The sequence below is a fragment of the Triplophysa dalaica genome, chromosome 12 (assembly GCF_015846415.1).
Source record: "Triplophysa dalaica isolate WHDGS20190420 chromosome 12, ASM1584641v1, whole genome shotgun sequence".
Classification (NCBI taxonomy): Eukaryota; Metazoa; Chordata; class Actinopteri; order Cypriniformes; family Nemacheilidae; genus Triplophysa; species Triplophysa dalaica.
In genome coordinates, this window is record NC_079553.1 from 6376093 (window position 1) to 6395321 (window position 19229).

The 19229-nt window shown below is 40.7% G+C and overlaps 1 protein-coding gene across 2 annotated transcripts in view; it reads right to left on the bottom strand.

Annotated features, from left to right (window-relative positions):
* The window catches only part of galnt1 (UDP-N-acetyl-alpha-D-galactosamine:polypeptide N-acetylgalactosaminyltransferase 1), a 73006-nt gene that overhangs the window by 3408 nt on the left and 50369 nt on the right, over window positions 1–19229 (bottom strand). For both annotated transcript variants that reach the window (XM_056763257.1, XM_056763258.1), the window contains exons 6-12: window positions 10365–10572; window positions 7329–7499; window positions 6368–6485; window positions 5463–5643; window positions 4700–4839; window positions 2664–2762; window positions 2427–2561 (exon numbers count right to left, since the gene is read on the bottom strand). In XM_056763257.1, coding sequence (XP_056619235.1) covers window positions 2427–2561; window positions 2664–2762; window positions 4700–4839; window positions 5463–5643; window positions 6368–6485; window positions 7329–7499; window positions 10365–10572 — 1052 coding nt within the window. The remainder of the gene's footprint in view (window positions 1–2426; window positions 2562–2663; window positions 2763–4699; window positions 4840–5462; window positions 5644–6367; window positions 6486–7328; window positions 7500–10364; window positions 10573–19229) is intronic.

Here is a 19229-nt window from a genome sequence, read left to right on the forward strand (position 1 = left end):
CGATAAAGGCAATTTGTTGGAAACATTTAAGATAATAAAAGAACATGTGTAAACTAAATATGTAATACTGTGTTAGTAGATTTGAGATATTTTAACGCAAAAAATACAGACTAAACTCACAAACAATTTACGATGTGGCAAATTCGTATGAATCCGCACTTTGCACATAAGTTTTTTCGTATTTGGCTCTCGTTTGTACAATGTCTCTGAATTGTTAAAAAAGGCCAATCAAAATGCTTGCTACGGATGCAGAAAACGCAGAAAATTGAACCCGGTCCGAATTTTTTTATGACGGACAAAAAATATCGGAGGCAGTGTGTAAATGTGATTGACGCAACGTGAGGTCGTATTTATTTTTTAACGTGCGAAAATTTCAGAGGCAAATTTCGGACTCAATGTGCAATGGGCTTAAAGAATGCAAAAACAAACAATGTGTACAAAAAGCAATAGTGAAGCCCAAAAGTAAATGTCGCTTAGGCGTACAAATGCAATATGAAATAGCCACCTTGTAAACAGTTCTGAACTGCAGTGAGAATGTGTTGCAAAAATCGTACATATTATGCCTTTAAATGTCTTTAAGTTGTTTCTCTCGAATAATGAGAATAGATCAGTAACACCAAAATCAGTTGATAACACTTCCAATTAATTGTTCCATAGACTTAGACTAGTTAAAAATTACTAGACCACTCGTTGGCTGCTGGATCGTATGTCATCGTATGTTGTATGGCATTTGTTTACATGCTACTCTTGCCATGACCAATATGGCGGCGCCATATATTGACATTTCGCAGCAGCTGAGTAAAGCAGCCAATTTCGGGTCTAGTATTTCTTATGTCTCTGAATTGTTCAAGGTGAGTGCAATGCATTATGGGATTATTATGCGGTGTGCTCTGTTTGTATACAGCACATTATGACAAATGTAGGTCATCCAGGTATTCCACGAAGATCGTGCACAGCGTGATACTGAAATACAATAGCACTAATACTAGATAGAATGGCATTCCTACCCACACTATACATTACACGGATGGATGGCCATAAAAGCCTGTACGCTTTAAGGCACAGATAAATTGTCAATGCACTGGGACTTCTTTACAGCAGGAACGTGTGCATGGGGCCTTAGGTGATCCGAAGGCTCTAGTGTTTCAGTCTAGCGGGAAGCATTAAGCCACACAGATACCATTAGGATAGCGGTGGAGCCTACACGAGTTTAAGGTGTGAGGGCACGTGCGTGCACAAAGATGAGTTTGTGATGGTAATGTATGGTAATATATGCAGCGGAGGTGCTCCGGTGGCAAGAGATTGCCTGATTTCTCTCTCTATCAATCTCCCTTCCATTCTTGTCTCTCTCTCCCCACGAGAAAAAGCCAACCTTTATCTGACAGTGCAAAGTCTCTGCTCGAGTTCTCTATTCTGTGCAGCTTTCCGTTTCTCCAGGAACGGGGCCAGCGAGGGGGCTGACGATGCAGTGTGTGTGCGGGGGGGGGGGGGGGTTTCGAGGGGTAAAGAGAGATGCCGCTTTGGCGTAACAGGCCTCTTTACACCAATGGCACTGGACTGCTGCCTTCAGCTTTTTCATTAAGGTTCAATACAGTTGTTACAATTAGCTAACATTAACTGACAATGCATTAATCTTTAAATCAAATGTTCTTAGTAAATGTTAACATCAGTTAAGAATAAGATGAATAAATGCTGTAAAAGTATTGTTTATTTTAACATGGTGTAACATTATATGGTAGTAAAAAATGTTTTGGCAGCTAATACAAACGGTCTCTCAACAGGTCTGAAGTGGCGTTTTAACTACATACCAAAACAGAGCAGCAACGCCGTGTTGAGACTGACTGAAAGGTTATTTAATCCAATTTAACTACATCAAACTGTGTTTATAAGGGAAGCCATGGGGTGGATGTGTGTGTTCATGTACATTCATGACAACGATGACAGCATGGCCTGCAGACATATAGCTTTAAAGGGTTAGCTGAATGTTGTTTGATGATATATGACATATACTGTATGAGGCAAGAAACACCCTAGAGGGACACAATACTTGAGTCATGAGAATGTATGCATACATGCATCAGCGGAGGGCCACAGGACACACATTATTACAGCTGATGAACAGACTTGTTTTATACATATCAGACATCTTAATCTGTGTTTGGTGCGTTTATTGTGACCCAGGTGTCATTGTTTTTATGCTTTGAGTGTCAAGTGACCACCTGAAGTATTTTGTGGTTTTAACTTTTTGCCATTAATTATTATTGTTATTAGTTACCCTTTATGTTGGTCACTGGGTTTTGCAAATATCTAACCAATAAAAAGTATAAAAAGTGCAAAGGATTCCGAAGGACAGCAACAATGCAATATACGAGTTAAACACCCAATAATAACTGCATAGTGTTTGACAAAACGTAGCTTAAACTCACCACCGGGTCATACTCCCAGAGCTGGTTCCCTTTCAAGTGATGGCACTTGAGCATCATGACAGGGCCATTGAGCTTGGACACGTCCAGGCAAAGATCATCAGTTCGGATCTCTTTATTGGCCGTGTAGGAGAAAACCTAAGCAGAAGGGAAAGGTCACAATAAGTCAGTGTCATTTCCCGGTCATCGTAAAACATCACCATCATAATTCGAAGCGATAGAGAGACGACAGCGGCTGACCTGATTGCCGCCCATTCCGTGACAGTTGAAAATTCCCACTTTTTCATTTTCTTTTCTGGCCATGTTATCCAGGCACTGGTTAGTCTCCACATTACGGATCTGGAAGAGGACGGATCACACAGACAGATTAGACTCAGTCAAACAGCTCTCCCGCATGAATACACACAGTCTCGTCTCAGACTCTGTGTCAAACATGCTTAATTACCCAAAGCTTATCGCACACCGGGGGTGGTGGGGGGGGGGGTGTATCGATGAACGGAGAGACAACTGTGTCAATCAAATACACAAACATGCATCGGACGGAAGAAGAGACAGATTACTGCTGTCATCCAAAACACTTATATACACGTCAGGAACAGTGACACATACAACTTCACCCGCAGCGTGATATTATATGACTAACACGAACTCATTTTGTTCCAAGAATGTTTATTTTACTGGAAAACAAGACTGCAAAAATATTTTTTGCATTTGAAGTCTTCTATTGCTTAAAAGTGAATATGTACGTGTTATCTTCAAAGTATTTGAGGTGTAAAAAAACAAAATTGCATCTTTTTTTTCCAGTTTTCCTTTTCTGCAAATAAATGCAAAAAGAACTATATTTTTATTTGAAATTTGGGAGAAATATTGTTAGTAGTTCACAGAATAAAACAAAAATGAAATGTTACCTAAACACATACCTATACCTAGTCAATTCAGAAAAACTGAAAAGAATTTTGAAATGTTCTCTACATTTTTACCGCGGCTGTAAATACGTTGCATGCTTATGTTTCTTGAACTTGCTACCCTACGGCCCGTTGTAAATTTCAAATAAGAACAATACATAACTAATATTTAAACTAATATTTAATCAAATTTGTCCTCAAAAGATCTCCTCTCGTCTACGAAGGATTTTGCATACTTTTCCTTTGTAAATAAAGCAGGAGCAGCTCATCTACGTCAATCTGTGAAACTGCAGAATGTGAGTTTACAAAAATAATATTATCACCCGTCAGTTTGGGCCCTACTATAGTTATCGTTCTAGTCGTAGAAGCTGCATCGGCTTTCACCTAGGACACGGAACGCCCTGCGCTATGAAACCCATTCATTTCAAGGGCGGTTTGTTGTTGCGTCGACCGCAGCGCACGCGCAGTGGAGCTCCCCACTATAGAGCTTGCGTGTCAAAGTTAAAAATAGTTAAACTTTTGCCTCTGCGCTCTGTGACGATTATCTGCATGGCTAATAGAAACGAGGCATCAAAGCGAGGAAAACAAAATGGGTGAACAGCTACTGTGTGTCGTTATTTTTTGGAACTTTGCGCTTATAAATTTGCGCTTGAACAGGGACATCGGGACAAATGCAGTCATGGAGACATTGGTCAATTCAAGTTGGCATGTCAGGTGTGTTTTAAGTCAGGTAGCTTGTTGTAGGTAGGCACTATGTGTGTGAAATGGACACAAGCAGGAGCATGACATTTTTATCCCTCCTCTTGCCTCCTCCACTACTTTTAAATACAGCTCTTTTGTTATAGAAAATGTATAGTACTCCTGTTTTGAAAACTCCTCCTACTTTGCTCTGTCCAACGCAGCGCAAATCGAACGGCTACGCTGAACACAGCGGCCAGTGCGGCCCGTATCCTATGTGAAAGCTGCATTAGTGTGAACAGACCTTTCCTACTCACAATGTAGAAAAGAGTGACAAGGATGAGTAAAAAGAGAAGGAACTGCTGACAGACAGCGCCGATAGACTCAAGCAGACAGAGTCAAAGAGAGTGAGACTCAAACATCAGAAATGACAAGCATGTTTAATTCATAAGATTGTCTGAAAGAGAGAGAGGAAGAGATGGACAGATGGAATGCAAGCGAGCGACCGAGAGACGGGACAGAAAACACGACGATGACAGAATAGAGGAGACTAGGACAGAATAAATTTCTCTCATTTCCTTAGTAAAGTGACCGAATATAAAACGTCCCATCAATGATGCTTATTCACACCTGCTTATCACACATGCATTCGCTCTTAGTGTGTGTGTGTGTGTGTGTGTGTGTTATGCACACCTCTCCAAGGGAGTAGTAGTGCCGTGGTATCTGGGAGTCTGGGTAGACATTCTCGAGGTACCAGGAGAAGGGCTTACACTGCAGCCTCTGTCTCAGAGATGATCTGGATGAGATGTCTCCATAATCCACCTTCGTCACACCTGCCACGCACAAGGACCATTAAACAAAACAAAAAAAACGTGTGTGTAAAACAGTTTTCAAAGAGATTGTTCACCAAGAAATAAAAACTCTGCCATCATTTATTCACCCCCATGTTGTTCAAAACCTGTTTATGACTCTTTTGCTGCCAGGCAAACATTTCAAGTACAACTGACTAAAAATTGACGTCTCACCACCAAACCGCACGATTTTTATTCATGTACAGTATCACGAATTGTGAAGGACAAGTTGAATACTTCAACTTCAAAAGGACGAGCAATAGTGACGTTTGCCTCACAGCACTAACAAGCCAGAGAGATTCTATACAGGCATGTGCATAGAGGAAGAACACAATAGAGTCAGACAGATAGCAGAGCTACACTGGACACTATTGACAGTGACGTTAATATCCATTATCCAACATTTTCAGAGTCAATACTGCCGTGAGGGCTGATAACACGGACGAGCACACACACACACACACACACACACACACATACACAAGCAAACACACAGTAAGAGATATAGATACAGACAGACACAGAAAGACAGCAACTCAGTTGAATAAAAATCAAGGACAGAGTTTTTTTTGTGTGTGTTTATCGTGCGAATCTGTGCGACTGACCAGGTGAGATGATGTAGAAGAAATTCTTGAACTCATCCATCCAGACTTCTGCCAGCCGTCTGTTGTTCTTGTTGATGATCTGACCAGTTCCTCCAGGGAACGTGTAAGGAGTCGCTTTTCGGAACACGTGACCCACGTGAGAACATGTGACGATTTCAAGAGTTCCCCCGCACTGCCAGATCTGTGAGACAGTTCCAGTTCTTTAAGAGTTCATTTAAAGGGGGCTGATATTTAATGTAACTTTTATTGTCTGTAGTACTTTGTCTGTCTGTTTGTGATGATCAGCTTGGATATCGAATGAAATATTGCTGTCGCATTTGCTTGGCAACATTCAAAGCTTGATGCTTTGGCCTCTTTTGGTAGAGTTTTAATATTGCCAGAGGAAACCAGACAACTAAATGGCCAAATTTGATCTAAAATCTTTGCATATAAAAGAAGTATCACACGTACAATCGTGCTGCGGTACTGAATATAATATGAATATAATCCATCATCTGCTAATCTGATGTTCTTATATAGTTCATATAGTTTTGATTGAGTTTATTGTAGTTTTCTTAATATTTATGTTTAGTTTTCATGTTCATTTGAGTTACATTTTAGTAATTTTGTGATGTGCTTTTCTAATTTGATCATTTACAGTATATGATAATTAAGACACATGTATTTTAGATTTAGGTAACACTTTTCATTTAAATTAACAGATATGTTTTAATAGTTTAGTAAGCAATAATGACTCAAAACAGCAAGATCATGAATGTGATAGTGTATAAATATATCCATTTCAAAGCAAACGCTCTTGACGAAAGAATCAAAAGTGCACATCAACTTTGTGCATATACGAAGTGTAAACAGCAGGAATTATGGGTAGTAGGAAGCTAAATGATATCATCAGTAGTGAGACTGACCCTGAAGGAAATCTCCAGATTCTCTCCTCCCCAGATGTCCATGCCTGCGTCATATGTGCCAATCTCTTGAAAATAATCTCGGTCTATAGAGAAGAGACCACCCGCCATGGTGGGAGTCCTGCAGAGAAAAATAGAAGTGAGCCAAAAGAAGAAAGACGTGGATATATTCTGTTCGGCATAATGGACCCTTGAGGGATGCGATCGCATCTCATAAAAGCAGCTTTGCCTGTCTGGTTCCCTCAGTCGGGAACAAACACATCTCTGCGTTTCACTCAGTCATAGAAAAGGGATCTTCAGTGGAGGTCCCACGTTTACATGCCCCTATTATGGCAAAACATATTTCTCTTCCTGTTTAAAAGTCTTTCTCTTTTGGTCCTTTGCCTCAGCAGGCGCTCTCTGTTCTTTCCTGCTTCGCCTCATCTCTACCCTGCAGCACGACTCATTTCCAGTCATGTTTTTCTCTAGAACCTGTTGTTGTTTTGCTCTCTTGTTTCACGCTGTTTTGCTGCTCAGAAACCCAAGCTCTGAAGTGAAGGGAGGCAAACCAAATGAGCAAGGGGCGGTGAGACTCAAAACAAAGCGAGCAGAGTGGCGTCAGAACTACTTTCTGATCAAAACAACGCATGGGTTTCGGAACAAAGAAATCCGGCAACAAAAGGCAAACTGCTTCCCTGTTATGAGGTGAAGAGGTAAACAGACTTTCATCTCTGCAAAACTCTTGTGTGGATTAAAACTCTTCTGTCTGTGTTAACCGCAGAGCGTTTAGCTGCAGGGCTGGGGCACAAGTTGCACTTTCATTTTCTGTAGCTTTGAGGTGAATATAAAATACAGTGTTGTAAAGATTAAATACATTTTAAATTTAAAATGCTTTGGCAAGTCAAAGCTGTGGTCTTTGGACACATGGGGCATATGTGGGTAATGTGAATCTGAATTGAATCTGAATGACACACTATTGTGTTACCTGACAGGCAGAGTTCTGTCTCCTTTTCTGCGGTCCATCTCTCTCTGTGGTACTGGATACCAGCGGAAGTTCAGCTTCCAGTTAAAGCCTCCATACGTCATGTCAGACCCCGCCATGTACTCGAAGGTGTCATCGCTGATCACGTCAATGATGGGACACACAACAGTGCTCCTGTGAACACACACATTTGTTTTTATGTGGTGGGGTATTGATTGTTTTCAATCCCTATTGTCCAAACATGCCTTTGGTGCTTTGACATATGCTTTGGTAGGGAAATTCATGTACAATGATATTTCAGTGTGGTACTTCATAAAAATTATTTGGTAGCACCATGACATCATAATGTATATGCAACAATACCCTGCAGAAAAAAACACAAGAAATTAAAATGGTTTCCATTAAAATACCATTATGGACTAACCAATACAAAATACATTTTTGTGGCGAGTTTTGGCCATTTTTCCAGTAGGATTTAATGGTGTTCTGCTGGTTCCCACCTGCCAGATAACATCCCATCAATAGAATTAGGGATGCACGATAAATTATTCAGCTGCACTTTACTCACAGTTAAAATACAGTAAAGTACTGTCTTTCTGTCGTGATCATCATTAACTGCTGTTTGCAAAACAGATATAGTATGTAGATACAGTATTTATGAATGTGTACATTATAGAAACAAAAGTATATTATTTGAATCAAACTGCTGTCTGACATGTGGTTATTGAGAACATTTTTCTGGGTTGCTCTCGAAGAACATCTTTAATTTGTTTATTAAATAAAAAATATACCAGAAAAGTCTGAAGGTTACAGAATCGTTAACTGGTGTGAAGTAGGCTTGGTACATGATTTTGAGGGGGGAAAAAACTAATGGTTACCTTTTGTTCTGCAGTCAATGTTTTCAAATAAAAGCAGTTGTACACTTTTGCCTTTTGTTAATATTTAGATACTGTATATCGGACAATATATCGGTGATGGCTTCCAAATTTAAACATTTTATCGGTTACTGGCCAAAAATGTACATATCGGTGCATCCATAAATAGAATTCATCACACACCAGTTGACACCATTATAATTTCCCCCAAATTCAATACAACTCCCATTATAACCATTAAATCCATTACATTTTCTATTGTGTTTTGGGGAGGGTTCTATTGTTTTTTCAGCAGGGTATGATACAGTAATATCACAAAATCTTTGGTCAATTTCTTATTTTGAGCTAAAATTACCCTTAAATTTCCATTAAAACATTATTTATTATGGTTATTAAATCATTTAAGTCTCCACAAGTCTCCTCAATATCCTTAACATCTGATAGCTTAAACCTCACCAGCACACACACACACACAAACATAATGTTTTATTATACACTCTTCACTGCATTCACCAACACGACCTCAGCAATATAAATAAGTTAAGTCGCATACTGAATAGCCCTTGTTCATTTCTGAATTCAGCTGACACATGCTCACAAGCACACCTCTCTACACTCAAACAGATGCGGAGGCAGATCAGAGGGGACGTTTGCTAAACTTGTGTCATCAATCAGAACAAAGCAGCCCACTGTGATGCTAATAGTGGCGATGATGATGGATCACACAAACAGTCAGACACAAACACACAGACACTTCACAAATCGAGCACTGCAGGCACACGCTTCTTTCCTAAATTCAGCATTCTTGAGCTTCGTCTACTAATGATGCCCCAACAGACCGCCCGAGGCAAGACAACACGGAGGATCAGCACGCGTGTGCGAGCATGTGCACATGTGTACGGTCCAGAAGTGGCAAGTCAAAGAATGAAGTCCAGATTGCAGTTTATGTTTCTATACCTCACCATCTCTCCCATACATGCGCAGACAGAGCCCTGAGGCAAAGCGAAGTAAAAAATGTAATACATCGTTGCGAAAAAACAAAGCACTAAGAGCTATTGATCTCTTGGAAAACCGGCGGACGCGAGGGTGTGTGTGAAAATGACGGGTTCTTTTATAGGTCCACCACAAATTGCAGAAATGAAATGAAAGGCATGTGAGCACGCGCCGGGTGTAACGTTTCAGTGCTTGTGGCCGCATTTATGTGTGAGATTTCAATCTTCCAGTGGAATGTGATTTTCCAACCCAAGCGTAAATAAACATGTTAAAAATTGTAAACAAGAAACGATATGAAACATGGGGGGAACACAATAACAATAAATATTAATAAGGTGACAGCAGATTCGCTCAATAGTTCTGTTTTGCTGAAAGGCAGACATTGGTAAGTAGGTGCTAGTTATAACCCAACCGCTAATGCATTCTTTTACTTCACTGCTAATGCTAGCAAGCAGTAGAGGCCTTTTAGTTTACCCAAAAATGAAAATTATTTTATCATTTATTCAAAAAACTGACTTTCTTTATTCTGCAGATCACAAAAAAAATAGATTTTGGAGAATGTTGGTATGCAAATATCATTGGCCACCATTGAATACCAAAGCATTGACTCAAAACCACTGAGACTTCAAATATGTTCTTCTGTGTTGAACAGATAAAAGACACACATACTGGCTTTAAAAGACATGAGGGTCAGTAAATGAGGACAGAATTTTATTTCTGTGTAACCTGTAACCAAGTCTTAAAGGTATCTTTTTATGAGGCTAGCAACATCTGGTTTCTTTTACACTGCCATGAAACTCCTGAAATATGATGATAATGGGATGTGCGCCTCGCTTTTAATAGCTGTGTAACGCCCACGATTGAAAACAAATATCCAACACATAGCAGACATCTTGTCTTCCTGGATATAGAGTAGCTGACATATATCATCGTCTGCGCTTTCTGAGTACATCTGATGGCACACTGAGGTTTGTGGTTTGAGAATATTCCAGGTTGAAAACATCACATTTGATAAGTGTTCCTACAGCACACATACACACACAGACATGATGTTATTTGTTGTAAAAGAATCTCTGTGCCTTAAAGGATTTATCGTCTTCCTTTTTGTCCAATGTCTTGAAGTAAATATCAACCATCAAATAATGAATCCAATGGGAGCTGTAGCGCTTACTTGTCAAGTCTGATGCGTGCGAGCAGCGGCTCCAGCCAGCCGGTTGTGCATTCGCAGTGGGCATCCAGGAAGGTGATCACCTGACCCGTGGAGATGGACGCCCCCTTCAACCGAGCACGGATCAGGCCAGAGCGTTGCTCCATCCGTATCACCCTAACAGGCACCTCCAACCGTCTGACGTACTGCTCCAACTGACGTTTCAGGAAGTCTACACACACAGAGAAGTAGGAAACATACAATTATACACTAGTAACACAGAGAACGCAGAACACAAAAGAAGATATTTTGAAGAAGGTTGATGAGCAAACAACTTTGGCCCACATTGTATGGAAAAACACCGAAGACATTTCACAAAATGTCTTCTTTTGTGTTACACAGACAAAGTCATATACCTGGTTTTGCATGACACGAAGGTGAATCAGAAATTTTTATTTTGGGGTGAACTATCCCTTTAAATTAAACTGCTAGCTCACATACATCTGTAAGATCTCTGCTAAAGATGTGGAAAACATCTGCCGTGTAAAAACAATTTTACACCCATTCTAAATCATAAACGTCTTATAGATGTCTATATGGCAGTATTGCAGATGTCTCTCAGATGTCCTGTAAATGCAGACGTCAAACGGACGTCTCCCAGATGTAGTGCGCTATCAGGGTTCAGAGTCATTAATTACCATTGTGTCATCATTCTAATTTCCAACATAAGACATTAAGCCTGACGAGACTCTCCAGAAGAAAACCGTGTTATTGAATAAACATATTGGTGACGCACACATGCTATCGGCAAGCCCTTCTTCATCCATTCTCAAGCACTTCAATGATTGATCAAGTATGGCTCTACATAAGTGTCTGCTGTGGGTGGTTGAGTTCACGTTGCCGATGACTCAAGCGCTGTTTTTGAGAGCTCTCAGCTCCTGATGCTACGAGAGGATCAACATGCTCAGCTGCACCATCCATATTAAATTGTTCCTATTTCAGCTTCAGCTCTAGGACACCAAAGCTTTGTGTTGTTATCAAATAAGCTATTTTCAATAACCACTGAATTGTCTGTGAGTATTATTTAAAGCAAGCCAGATGCTGCAGAGGTCAGACTATGACCGTGAAAGAGAACAAAATCACCCGAAGGAGAACGCCTGTGCAGCATCAACCTTTATTTGAGTATATTGACCAAAGTGGCCGACAAAGTAATCTGTATATACTGTGCATGAATGGACATTGCACACTGAAATAAAATAAAAATAAATTAAGAGAATAATGCTGTTTTTATTAAAAGCATTTAAAGGGATAGTTCATGTTCAAGTGTGTTGTTTGTTTACCGACATTCTTTAAAACATATTCTTTTGTGTTCTGCATAAGCAGGAAATGAATTCAGGTTTGAGATGACAAAGAGAATGAGTAAACGATGACAGAATTTACATTTTTGGATGAACTATCCCTTATTAATAAATAGGATAATCAGTTGTAGGCTTTGAAAGCTTTGACAGAGGAGAACAAGTCCGTGCAATATGCTTCCACAGCAACTTTATCTGCTCTCTCATGGTTTTTTTGAGGTGCGATATGTGGAACAGAACACTCTGAACTAAATGTATCTGCAGGAATGTATGTGTAGCTGCCCCCTCACTCCAGAAACGCTAAGATAAAGCAGACAGATCAAGTGCTCTATTCAACAGGGAGAGAAACAGCCATTGAACTTTCATTTTACGCCTCACGTTGCTGTCTGGAAATCTACTCTGTTTATCTGTAAACTGCAGGAAGGCATAAGCTATCAAACGTTTTCATCATCTTTAAAGGGACAGTTCACCCAAAATACTAATTCTGTCATCGTTTCCAAACCCTCTAGTTGTTCCAAAACTGTATACAAAAAATTGTACTGATGAACCCAGATAAAGATATTTGGAAGAATGCTTGTAACCAAACAGTTCTTGGACCCCATTTACTACTGAAGGGACGAGTGCCGTGGCTTCATCTTACTTAAAGTACTTTTGTGAGATTTTGAGATAAATGAATCAATTATTATTCGGCATTATCTTATTTTAAATTGATAATCTAAGCATGAATAAGACCAACCTTCCCTGATACAGAAAGTAGAGAAATTTCATGGTTAAAGTTTGTAATGAATGCTTCGGCTCTTTCTTCCTGCTAGGTCAGTGTGACTATGAAAAGGGACTTCTTATCATTATGTTTGAAAACATCTACTGTTAGCAAACACTCTACCCTTGAGGAGTTTGTTTATGTGTGATGGTATCATTTCAGGAACGTGAGGAAGAGTGGAAATCATGAGACAGACGTAACATCATGTTTTAGTTCGTATTATAGTACATGCCTGTCATCTTTGATAATCTATAGGACTATATGTCCTGTCTCATGACTCCAGAAGTGTTTGAGAGCTTTGTGTTCCTGTTTATCTATTGATAACCAATCATGTGAGCTTGATTTATCAAAGTAACGACGTACTTAGTTGACTCTGTAATACTACTGCATTTTGGAGGCAGGTCGGCCTGTGGAACTCCTTGAGAGTGCTGAAGCTGAAACTGACTTCTGTTGGCAAAACTAAAAACAATTTTCCTCCAGTAAATTTTCTTCTATTAATTACATTCTTGATTTCTTGTCTTCATTCATTCATAACTGGTCTACGGGTGTTTTACTGTTAATCCCCTAAACTGCAATAGTAGCGAAAATGACTTGTTCTGTTGAACACTAAAGAAGATATCTTGAATGTCGGACAGCAAAAAGTTTTGAGGCACTTCTGACTACCATTGTCATTTTTCCTACTACGGTAGTCCATGGGGTCCAAGAACTGTCCAAGAAATCAAACAAAAGAATGTGGAACAACTAGAGAGTGTTTTTTTCATTTTGAATTTATCTCTTTAATTCAAGGCATACAATCACACTGCATTTATACAATCCGTCTATAGGCTTTATCTTTCAATACAATGACTGTTCATGTAACCATGGGCTGTAAAGCTCCACAAAACACAAGAAATAGCCAATCATGTTACAGCATCACATGTTTCTCACAAGCCAATAAAATCCAGATTCCAAAAATTACCTCCCATCTTGGTCTGTTTCACACGGACAAATCCCTCGACGCATGTCGAGGGCATCCAGGCCATTAGTGACTATAAACCCAACCACTCCATCCCCATAACCACAGATGCTGCCTTTCTAAACGAGCTTAATGACTTTTATGCACGCTTTGAGAGAGACAATAAGGAACCCGCCACCAGGCTCACACCTTCCACCGACCACCCAATCATCACACTAAATTCCACAGATGTTTTCACTGAACTAAGCCGGATAAATGCGCGCAAGGCTGCTGGCCCTGACGGCATCCCTGGTCGCGTACTCCGGGCATGTGCGGAGCAGCTCGCTGGGGTCTTCACGGACATCTTCAACCTGTCCCTCGCCCAAGCAGTGGTTCCAGCATGTTTCAAATCCACCTCCATTGTGCCCATTCCAAAACATTCCAGCCCGACATGCCTGAACGACTACCGCCCTGTAGCACTCACACCCATTGTTATGAAGTGCTTTGAGCGGCTGGTCCTGTCACACCTAAAAGACTCTTTACCATCCACACTGGACCCATACCAATTTGCCTACCGTAGCAATAGGAGCACAGATGATGCAGTGTCCATGGCGCTGCACTCCGTGCTCACACACCTGGACAATAAGGACACTTATGCACGCATGCTGTTTGTAGACTTCAGCTCTGCATTCAATACCGTAATCCCTTCCAAGCTAATCATCAAACTTGGAAACCTAGGCATTAACAATACAACCTGCAACTGGATTATGGATTTCCTGACGAACAGGCCTCAGCTTGTTAGGCTAGGCAACATCTGCTCCACCACAACCACCCTCAACACTGGTGTACCACAGGGCTGCGTACTGAGCCCCTTTCTCTACTCCCTTTTCACACTCGACTGCAGGCCTGTGAATGGATCTAACTCCCTCATCAAGTTTGCAGACGATACAACAGTGATTGGTCTCATCAGCAACAACGATGAGACTGCTTACAGGGAGGAGGTACGGCACCTGGCCACATGGTGCTCAAACAACAACCTGCTCCTTAACACTTCAAAGACAAAGGAGATCATCGTGGACTTCAGGAAGGCGAAAGGAGGCACACACGACCCCATCCACATTAACGGGACGGCTGTTGAACGTGTTTCCAGTTTTAAGTTCCTGGGGACCCACATTTCGGAGGACCTGTCCTGGACCACCAACACCTCATGCCTGGTCAAGAAGGCTCACCAGCGTCTCTTCTTTCTGAGGACACTGAAGAAGAACCAACTGTCTTCAACTATCCTGGTGAACTTCTATCGCTGCACGATAGAGAGCATCCTGACCAACTGTGTCACAGTCTGGTACGGGAACTGTTCTGTTGCTGAGCGCAAGGCACTGCAGCGGGTGGTGAAAACAGCCCAGCGCATCACAGGAACTACACTCCCTTCCATTGAGGACATCCAGAAGAAACGCTGTCTGCGTCGAGCTCGCAGCATTCTCAAGGACTCCTCTCACCCCGCTCATAGACTGTTTACTCTCCTGCCTTCCGGTAGGCGCTTCAGGTGCCTCCGGGCAAGAACCAGCAGACTAGGAAACAGCTTTTTTCCCAGAGCTGTTTCATTATTGAACTCTGCTCCCCACTGATTTCACTACCTCTCATAACTTTAACTTAATGCTGCTATTATAATGTTTACATTGCACTACAGGGCTGCCATGCATGACGGAACTGTACACACCAGTACTTCATGTATCTGCTCTACCGGACTGTTTACACGCATCATTTGCACTCTATACTGCTCACTTGCACACCAGGAACATTACACTGAATGCTCATTTGCACTAATGGACTACTCTCATAACTGCATTAACTCATCTACTGCACTGTAACTTTCATAACTGCATTAACTCATCTACTTCACTGTAACCTTAATAACTGCATTAACTCATCTACTGCACTGTAACTTTAATAACTGCACTAACTCACCTACTGCACTGTAACTCATCTATTGCATTATTGCATCTATCGCATAACAAACTGCATCTACTCATCTATTGCACTATAACTTCAATAACTGCATTAACTCATCTACTGCACTGTGACTGTATATCTGCATCTACTCATGTATTGCACCGTACCTTTAATAACCACATTAACTCATCTACTGCACTGTAACTTTAAAAGCTAATGTCTGTAACTAATGCACACTCAAGTCACTTGCACTATTGTATAGTCTATATTGTTATCTGTTCATAACCTCCTGTACATTAATGTTCACAGTATATAGCCTTCTGTATATATTGTTCATAGTACATACCGATTGTCATATTTTCATAGTACATGCCCAACGTAAATTATTTTCCTAATATTGTATTCTGTATTTATTCACACTGTATATCTGCACTTGCTAATTGCACTTCTGGTTAGACCTAAACTACATTTCGTTACACTGTACCTGTATATGTGTAATGACAATAAAGTTGAATCTAATCTAATCTAAAAAAAAATGTCACATTATGGAAATTAATTGAAATGTTGTGAAAGCCATTTCATTACATCAAAAACTGTGTCAAATTTGTACTCCACTCAACCCTGGCTGCGTATATACGTGTCTAAATCTATGCATATGTAAATCAATATACTGGCATATTCCTCCAGTCATATAAGTGGAAATAAAGGGGAGGATAGAGTGGGCGAGGGAGAGAGGAGGACATCATTAGAGGACAAAATTGAGCAGCAGCTAGATGAGAGAAGGAATTTGGGTCTTTATCTCTCCACAGGAGCGAAAGATTAGCACAGACGAGGAGGAAAGAGGTGGGGGGAGGATGGGGGGCTGGCAGCTATTCTTATGCAGGACGTGACCTGAGGAGTCAATCTATTACTGAACGAACTAGTGCACGTGTGTGTGCATGACAGAGAGAGAGAGACATCAATGTATCTTTTTTTGCATAGGACAAAATGTTGCACCGGTCAGGGAGGATTGTGTGTACATAAAGCCTCCATTGTGGTCACCATTAGGGAAAATGATTAATAAACATACAAAATGATGCTTCTTAACCATGTAAACATGAATAAAGGTTTCTGTGAGAGCTAGAGGTGTGGTTTGGAATAAAAACAATCGATGTCAATTGTGCCACAAAGATACCAAAACAAATGTACGTGTGTGTGAGAACCCACTTGGCTAGAAATTTGTCCCCAAAATATAGTCAAGTGTGCAAAGCCTGACAAATCTGAGCCAATCCTTCATTGGGGACGTCCACATTTTTCTATATCATGATGAAATTATAGTAAATGAAGCTCTCAATTTAAATTCAGAAAGTTTTCTTTAAGGGTTGGGTTTAAGTGTGGGTCAGGTCAGGGGTTTTCAAACTTTTTCCTCCCAATGACCCACAAATATGATAAACCTTTTGCGAGGGCCCCGTTTTTAAAATAAAGAAGCATTTAAACTGTTTGATAAATAGTTGATGTGGTATTATAAAGAAAACAAGATGTAGAAATTAAACTGTAATAATCTTCTAACCTTTGCTGTCTTAGTTTTTTAAAACAATTCTGTGGACCCCTTAGAACATTCAGGAGGCCCCCTGGGTTAGGTTATAGTGGTTATAACTAGCTGTGCATAAAAGCAATCGAAGTTTATGGGATGTCCTCATTTGATAGAGAACTAAACTTGTGTCACTAGTTTCAAAACAATTCATTACCCAATGACTTTACAGTCTCTCAACAAACTCAATTTTGATCTCGGCACAATCACTCCAGCTTACAATACACAAACAAACACACCACACCAACTGTAAAAACAAACAACTACACGCACAGCTTACTGAAAATCCAAACACACAAACTGTACTGTACTGTAGATCACTATCATACTTTGCTTATGACAACAAAGTCTCCTGCTGCTGTTCAGCTTTAGAGAAACATCTGTTTATGTGTACGCATAACCCAGGCTTCTTAACATCTGAGGTGATGTTTCCTGAGAAGGTGGGGATGTCCACCGCAAGCCAGCGCAAATTAAGCTAACGTACATGCTCGAAAAAGTACAAAGAAGACCCTTACTTGTGAATCCAATAAAGAGGAAAAGATAGTTTGCTGTTACATTCAGTATTTACCCTCCAATACAGTCAACATCTGTAGGAAGTTAAACCATGGGAGAAATCAATAAAGAGAATTAAACATGAAGGACCAAAGGGAGAAAGGGTTTTCATGCCCTTGGGATAAATAGTGCTCTTAAAACTGTAAAGTCAGCATTTCCACTCTTGTGTGAATGACTGAGGGTGTAAGTGAGAAACTCACATTGATATATTACACAAAGAGTGTGTGTTATGTGTCAGACTACCACAAACGTTAAATAAATGATTCCTATAGTGTCGCAGGGATGATGTATTTATGCAGGCCAACTTGGAAGTTAGCGCAACACTAGTCGGCAAGGATTTTTCAGACATAGTAAGGCTTTAAGAAATCAAGCTGGATTTTACTGGTGTGCTTTATGCCACCGAAGTATTTACTGCTTTGGTTATGCACAGACCTTATGTCAGGCGTTAAACCAAAACCTTTCGGGACTTTGGAGCGAAGGATCTGGATGCGCTTAAATGCTACCTAACTTTCAAGTTTTGCATACAAAAATATGTCTACAGCACCCCTCTTGCAACCAAGCACACGTGTGCTGACAAACTGAGCTATGATGCTTTTCAGTGCGGGTTTGAAATTCCTCAATGCCCCCAAACCTCCACACTAATAGAAAAGTAGGTTTTTGAAATGTGTTTGTGCCATAGGCCCATAGAGTCACACTGCTGTGAGCGGTTTATCCGGCTGTCTGAGTTTGTGAGGAAATATTCACCCGACAGCGATCCACTCCAAGCCGGGTGTTACAGGCCACGCGCAAAGGGATTTCACAGCCGTGACTGTGATGCCCGAGGCCGAGACTTCTGCAGAGGTCATGTATCCAGGGGTCAAAGGCACTTCTGAGCAGCTGCCATGGAGTCACCTCCAGCCACCATTTCTGCACATTTCTACAGCACTGCCAACTTCTGACAGCTTTCCTGTAGCTCTGTGTCTGGAGCATGGCACAAACAATGCCAAGGTCCTGGGTTTGTTCCCAGGGATTGCACATATGACACAAATTTAGAGTAAAATGCAATGTAAATCGTTTTGGATAAAAGCGTCTGCCAAATGCATGCGTAAATTACTATCAGGTCATTTACAGCAAGTCCTTATGTTAGTGTATGTGCGAATGCCCGGGGGGAGGGGGGGTTATTGACAGCGTAATTCCAGGTATATATTCATTACACCTACTAATCTACTAATCCCATAATCTAGTCAAATTATAGGTTAGTGCAGCAGATAAAGACAAAAGAGAATAGAGTTATACACCCGCACACACCAGCAGACACACAATAGACTCTCACTCGCTTTTTCTCGATGTGCATAAATATGTCTAAACAGACACAGTTGCTTTTCATGGCGTAAATCTACTGAGCCCGCCAGATAACCAGTCGGAGGAAAAGAAAGATCTGCAAATCCATGACCAGTTCTCAATATTCGTTCTCTGAGTTCAAAAACTGTATTTCCTGCTATGTTGTGCAGCACCACTTCCGGCGACCCGAGTTCGAATCCCGGCTCGTGGTATTTTTCTGGCTTCCGATTCCCTCTCTCTCATCCTATAATTTACTGTCTCACGCTCCACTGTCCTATCCATATAAACATGAAAATGACCAAAAAAAACTGTATTTACAAATTCTAAAACTGTACGCATAGTTTACAGAGTTCACGGATTAATAAACCGTACCCACGACATCAAAATCTGTGCTCTCGGATTTGTAAACTGTACCCTCAATTTTTGAAATCAGTATTCACAAATTCAT